Source organism: Hyposmocoma kahamanoa, unplaced genomic scaffold (assembly GCF_003589595.1).
Source record: "Hyposmocoma kahamanoa isolate Upper Pololo Valley unplaced genomic scaffold, ASM358959v1 78, whole genome shotgun sequence".
Classification (NCBI taxonomy): Eukaryota; Metazoa; Arthropoda; class Insecta; order Lepidoptera; family Cosmopterigidae; genus Hyposmocoma; species Hyposmocoma kahamanoa.
In genome coordinates this window covers 2,544,997-2,552,136 of record NW_020653945.1, presented here as the reverse complement: position 1 = coordinate 2,552,136, position 7,140 = coordinate 2,544,997, and the positions used below count along the sequence as shown (strand labels likewise).

General features: G+C 35.8%; 1 protein-coding gene across 1 annotated transcript in view; it reads right to left on the bottom strand.

Moving 5' to 3' along the window:
* Positions 1-2,245: 2,245 nt before the first annotated feature.
* The window catches only part of LOC113233247, a 62,207-nt gene continuing 57,312 nt past the window's right edge, over positions 2,246-7,140 (bottom strand). Inside the window, exons 6-7 of the mRNA XM_026468290.1 lie at positions 6,464-6,553; positions 2,246-2,901 (exon numbers count right to left, since the gene is read on the bottom strand). Of these exons, the coding sequence (XP_026324075.1) occupies positions 2,711-2,901; positions 6,464-6,553 (281 nt within the window). The 3' untranslated portion in view covers positions 2,246-2,710. The remainder of the gene's footprint in view (positions 2,902-6,463; positions 6,554-7,140) is intronic.

Sequence of the window (7,140 nt, the reverse complement as noted above, 5' to 3'; positions counted from 1 at the left end):
CTGTTTTTGGCCGACGTCTACAGTTCTACTAATAATTAACGAAAATGTACTGTTCATGGCTTGCCTCTTCCCGCAAGGATAATAAAAATGTATCTTACATTTTTATTTTCAGTTATCAATATTGTAAGATAACACCAAAAACATAACAGTCTTTTTTCTTTGGATAGTAATGCAAAAATGAAAATGACCAATCAACTTTTGAAGAAACTCATTGAGTGTTTGAAAGTAAGTCCACATCTACTGTTTTTTTTCTCAATCTACTGTTTTTTGGCATACAAGCCGTGCTACTACGTTTTTATGAAGTTACCATACTTTTCTTATTACTTAATAAACTGAAAGTTTCATTTAATTTCTTCCTTACACTTAGTCAAAATTCGTTTTGTAAATACGAAAAACTTGCTTAACCCGTCATTTTTGCTTAATAAAAATCACAATTCGTTTTATAAATTAACCTTTGCCTATGAGTATCTATTCGTGGCAGCCTAAGGACCAATCACCTGTTATTCCCGTTGTATGTACTTGATTTTAACTTGTAACCAATACATGAACCATTAATTTACAACTATACTTAGTGCAGATTATAACTTTACTTCCATTTCTCTATACTCGAAAGTATAGAAAACTCACGTGCCCTTCTAAAGTCTAAGTAAAAAACCATAGGACGGGCCATGTCTAAAAACTGGACATTTTCTACTAAACATCTTTCCTAAACCTGTTTCTCAACAAGATTTGTTTCGGTATTCTTCCTATTACATCTCTTGCTTTTACCATTAACGGTAAAAGATTTCGTTTCCCTCTAAGACATACATTTTAAATAAATAAATAAATAAATAAATAACGCACACACTCAACATAGCCCCGCACTAGGGAAGCCCTGTGTCGCGGGTGCCATGGACACACACATAGACAACCACAAATTACACCCAAACTCACGAGAGAAATAATTGTAGGCCATACAACTATTTCTCCCTAATCGAACCTGGGACCTCTGCGTGGCAGTCATGGTAACCGTTCGGCCACGGAGGCAGTTATAAATAGGGCGGGAATTTCGGTGTACAAAATCTCGACAACTATTTTTGCATTTTCGAGACTCGAGATAAAAGGAATATCGAGACTTTTGAGACTTAATTAAACGTATTAAGAAATCTACTGAATTATATTAGTCATTTTTTTTTCCGGTTTCATGGACATGGCAACATTATAGTGTGGAACTTTAGCATAATTTGTGGAGATTGAAGAACAGTAGAGTAACCTAACCTCACTACAGAGTACTAAAAAAACCGACCTCAAAAGTACGTGGAATTACATATAATTACCAAGTTTTATTGAAATCGGTTACCGGAAAGTGCGCAAACCCGGATTCATTTTCTAGTTCGCCACTATACGGGACTTGACACAGGAGATAATAAAAATCGGTAGTATATTGAGAGGGAAAACGCCTTGAATTGGAGAATAGCAAAATCAACCATTAAAATAATTGCTCCCTAATAAAATTTAGGCGCTATTTACAAAAATGAATAGCCATCCTTAGAGGTGGATGATTTTCTTCAAAATTAAATAGGACCACTATGGAGGTACCCTCTTTCCAACAAAAAAGAATCATGAAAATCGGTTCACAAATACCGGAGTTATCGCGTAATATACATACAAAAAACACAGTCGAATTGAGAACCTCCTCCTTTTTTTGAAGTCGGTTAATAAAATAGGATCCTCTCTATCTGAAACTACATTAAACGCCGCTTGTTATTGCTTACGTGCCCACTTTAAAAATGAGAAAAAACCTTTCGTAAATATTTTTTGATTTTGTAAATTGTATTTTGACTGCCTAAATGCCTAGCCTAAAAATATAATAACGCACACACTCATAGCCCCGTACTAAGGAAACCCTGCATCGCGGGTATGGCCATGACCACACACATAGAGAACCACAAATGACATCCAAACTCACGAAAGAAATAAATATAGGCTGTACAAACATTTCACCCGATCCGGGCATTCAACTCCAGACTAGCGATAGCGATCGTTACTAAAAATAATCGAATTATTCGATTATAAACATAATCGAAATCAGTCGATTGTTGATATCAATTGGCTACTAAATAGTTACTACACTACACTTTTTGATTGTTGATCAAATATCGATTGTGAATCGAAATGGTTACTAATCAACTTTTTACTAATGTTTTATTGTTGATTGTAATCATCAGTAATATATATAAGATAAAAATCAGTAATGAATCGAGTAATTAGAAGAAGAGTAATTACTAAATTAATAACTATATTCGATTATTTTACGCTAAAGACGACTAAATCGAAAATCGAATATAGATAGTGCAACTATTGATTTATTTTGTTTTTTTTTAGTAACAATCACACACAATCATTAGAGGCTGTTATATGACAACCTACTTTTGCAAATAGTCTCGAAAGTCTCGTTTTTCCTCAATTTTCGAGATCGCACCATGTTTTGACTTTTTTTACCCGGTGCGCGAAAATGCACCGAGATTGAAAGCCCTAATCTTAACTTAATATTGAGATTTACAAAATTCCAATATTTAATTGGAAATATCTCTTCGCCCACACTTAATATTACACATGTAGTTTCATCATGCTATCAGTATTAAAATCAAGAGCTACAACGGAAATGATTTGTCTATTTCTTCAGCGTCGCATCAATCTTCAACCTCCTGCCACGAATAGACAGCCGTGGTCAATGTTCTGGAGGCATCGGGATATCAGGGAAGTTCTCCGGCAGCGGTGGGAACACGTTTGTCTCAAAGTGACCGGAGATGTTGCCCGGTGGAGAATAGTTGGCCACGACAATCACCTTGCCAGCTCTGGAACGCGCTTTACCGACTCCGAAGAAACGTGTTGCCACCCAGACCATTTGGGTAAAGTGTCCTGCAAGTAGAATAAAAGGTATTGGTACAAGATCAAATAAACAATCAGTAGCAGAAGAGCTCCTTGTGGAAGAGTTCGTCCAGGGAAATACTGCCATCACCTTACCTATTTCTGCCACCCAGCAGTAATGTGATCATTACTGCGTTCCGCTTTTGAAGGGTAAGGAGGCTGGTGAAATTACAAGCACTTCGGATGTGTCAACTTGTAGACAGAGGGTGATAAAGTGGTTGTGACCCTCATATCTTTGCTATTTAAACCTCTGAGTGGTACTGCAACTGTTATGGACAGGTGGTAGCTTACCATCAGGCGCACGACTTATTCGTCCTATTACTTAATATAATTAAAAAAACAAGTATAAAAAATTCGATCGATCGATTTCGAACTGACTGGATTCGAACCAGCGGCTGTCGCCTCAATGTGGCTACCGCTCTACGCAAGCTACGCATCGAATTTCTCTGTAGCGGATCTTTGTATTGGGTTCAAATTTCTCCGTTTCCGCCGTTTCCTCATGCTTCTATTGGGTGCTCCTACTTGTAGGAGTACGAGGTCTGATATATTCTTATTCTCCTACTGGTAGGACTAAAAGGATAAAAATGTCCTCGTGCCTACCAACGGGCTTTTTTGTCGCAGCGCCACCTATGTGAAATAATGAAAGTTTCTTCACTTATCCAGGCATCTTTACAGTTACCAAAAAACGGATAGAGATGTCGCTATATTAATTTGCAATATAATTTTTATTGAATATCATAATGTTTTTTTTTCTGAAAATGCTCCGTTAGTTCATTATTATTGTTGATACAAAGACAGAACAATTAAAAAAACATGAGAAAATTCCTTCTACCCGACTGGACTCGAACCAGCGTCTGTTGCCCAAACGTGGCTACAAATCTGTCTGTATAATATATATGTACATACCTGAATTTTACTCTATGTATTATTACATAGGAGTGTGTACGAAACTTTGGTACGCAACCGTAAAATCCTTTACCTACTGTAAGCTGACAGACTTGATGGCTCTTGTTCTCCGTCTGACATACGTCAGACGTCGAAATAATTACTGTTAAATAAGTAATACTCGATCAAATTAAAAAGACGCATGCTGCCAAGTAGCTTCATACTTCACATTGTCTCTTGATTTGGTCGAACATTACTTATTTGACAGTAATTGTTTCGGACGGACGTCGGACGGAGAACGATAGACCCTCTGATACGAGTCGGACGTTGTGCGCAAACGGTCTAAGGGTCCTGGTGAAGTTATAGGCACATGGGATTTGCCACTGTACGTCTTGAGGCGACAGGTGCAGTGACATCAGATCTTCGCAATTTTAACTTCTGAATGGCACTGCAAATTTACTCTCCTTATCCATATCTAACGTAATCGATATTTTTAGCGAAATTGAGTGATTAACAGATCTGAGATCAGCGAAACGGGGTCTAATCTTGTTCTCTGTCTGACATGCGTCCGAAACAATTACTCGACCAAATCAAAATACAATCTCAAGTATGAAGCTTCATTCGCAACATGCGTCTTTTATTTGATCGAGTCTTACTAATTTGACAGTAATTATTTCGGACGGATGTTGGGCTGAGAACGACAGTAGACCCCCAGACTCGCACTTGAAACTCTCTTGTCGGCTTCAATGTTATAATTAAAAGCATTTTTTTAAATAATATCAAGTGATGGTACGAAAAAATGGTGCGGCTGGCGTTAAGCCACACGTCTATCTATAACAGTTGAAGTACCACTTAAAGTTTTAATCACAAAGATCTAAGGGGAATCTACCACTTTATACCTATCACTCTGAGACATATATTTTTTTAAATTAAATGGACTTGGTGTTGACCACTACCTAGGTCTGGAGCAAAGACAGGATCTACGATGGAACGAGCTCTCCCAGAAGATGCCTGTTCAATCAGTTACTCGGGTTGTATGAGTTCGGAAACACAGTCACAGGCAGGGAATTCCATTCCATAAAAGATGATGAAAAGCGCTCAGTACGCCTGAAGGGAATATCGACCAAGTAAGGATGATATCCCGCCTCATAGGGTCAAAAGCACGTCAAGCTTGATACTTAAGATTTAAATCCAACTCTATGCCACTTACGATAAGAACGGTCCAAAGTACAAACTGTACGCCTGGATGTCCGATGGTAAAAGAGGGCGGGCGAGATGAGCTGATGGAGCTTATTGGCACACTTACTGAAATATATTCTGTAATAAAACCGACAGACGGGCAATTTTGCGCTGGTGGGCTAAACTATGAAGTTTAGATTCCAGCTTATCGTCGCCAATAAGTCTCCTGGTTCTGTGCTCAATCGAATCAAGAGCCTCAAGTTGACCGTTATGTCGTGAAGTTTCACCAAAACCTTTATCCTTCAAAACCGGATGCAAAAAATCTCTCATTACTGCTTGACGGAAAAATAGTTGTGACGACGGTATTTCCCTGGATAATTCCTTATTAGTAATAAATGAATAAATATCGACATAAATTTAAATTGGAAGGATCATGTGAATAAAGTTGTTGGTAAACTGTCTAGTTTCACATATGCTCTTAACGAGCTCAAAAAATCTACTGACCTTAGGACAGCAACTAGCGCTTACTACGCGTAAGCTTATGCCTGGCTTAGCTATGGCGTTGCATTGTGGGGCAACAGCACTGACGCAAAAAAAGTTTTTGTGTTACAGAAGAAATGTATCCGCATACTCGCTAATATAGACTCGTTTGCAAGCTGTCAATCGTATTTCATTAAATATAATATCTTGACTTTACCGTGTATATATATTTTACAAATGTGTCTTATTGTCAAGAATAATTTAAATGCATATCCTATTGTCGTTCAGTAAAATTAAGACCCAAATGCAGACTAGCAACAACAGTTTCAAAATTACAAATGGTCAACTTGGGGCCATATTCGATGTCAATTAAAATTTATAACGCACTCCCTCACTTTTTAAAACTGATAAATAGCGTAAAAATGTTTAAAAATCAACTTAGTAAACATCTGTCTCAAAAATGTTACTATTCATTGCAAGACTTTTTTAATGACAAGGAAAATTGTTCATAACGTCATAAAAAAGGAATTTTGATATGTTAACTATATTTATAAAAAATATGACATAATTATGTAATTTAATAAAATGACAAATGTTATGACCATTATTATATAATTCTAGAATAATTTGACGATTAATTTTTTTGAAATACTTTACACTTCAATTTGACATTCATTTTCCAATTAATTCATTGACTTTTCAGAAAATATTTGTTTAGATTTAATTATCATTATAATGATATTTTAATTAATGGTAATCAAAATGTATATTTAAAAAATTGACATTGCTACGCCCTTACAGGGTACATGTTTGATACTGTAAACTACTATAAGAACTATTATGTAACAACATGTTTTGCAATAAACGTTATTATTATTATCTTATTTATTTTAAACTCTCGCCTCTCCCAAGGCCTAAAAAATTATTATTATTATTATTATTATTATTTTACAACAAGCTCTACTACTACAAAAACAGATCAGATTTCAGCTACATATCTAGCTCTCACCTGCATTGACGTTAGCATGCAAAACATCGGGTTCTTTGAAGAAATTATACTGTCGAACTGCTGCGTACCAGTAAGAGGATACTTCTTGCCCTGAAAATCATTATCGCGATATTTGAAACTGTACATTTGTAAACAAAAATTGTCAACTGAAGCTGTGTAATATTTGAAATTTAACAATACTCGTATTCATATTTCATAGTAGCTACAAATAGCCTTCTGCTTCAATCAGAGTTTACTTAAAAGTATATTGATGGGCAAAAAGCCCGTGTCATTTTTGCTACTAGCTACTGTAAGCCAAAAAAGAACTTTTCACTTCTCATTGCTGGGTGTAGGCAGCATAAAATAGAATTTTATGCTCTAGTGCATAAAATAAAAAAACTATCACATTAAATATGTCTAAGTATTGTAATTTTACATTAAATTTTAATGAAATAATCGTTTATTTGTAATATTGCTGTTTAATTTCTCGCAATCGAAGTGAAAAGCAGAGTGTATAACTCGTTCATAAAACCCATTTTACTCTAGACTTAAGTAAACATAATATACTCGTCTCGGATACAACGATGCGTTTTATGCACTTGTTGTATAATCTACCATTTTACCTTTCAAATTTTATATTGTCCATGGTCATTTTAGAAATAATATTTTGGCATTATAAAGTGGTTAAGTTTCCCGCG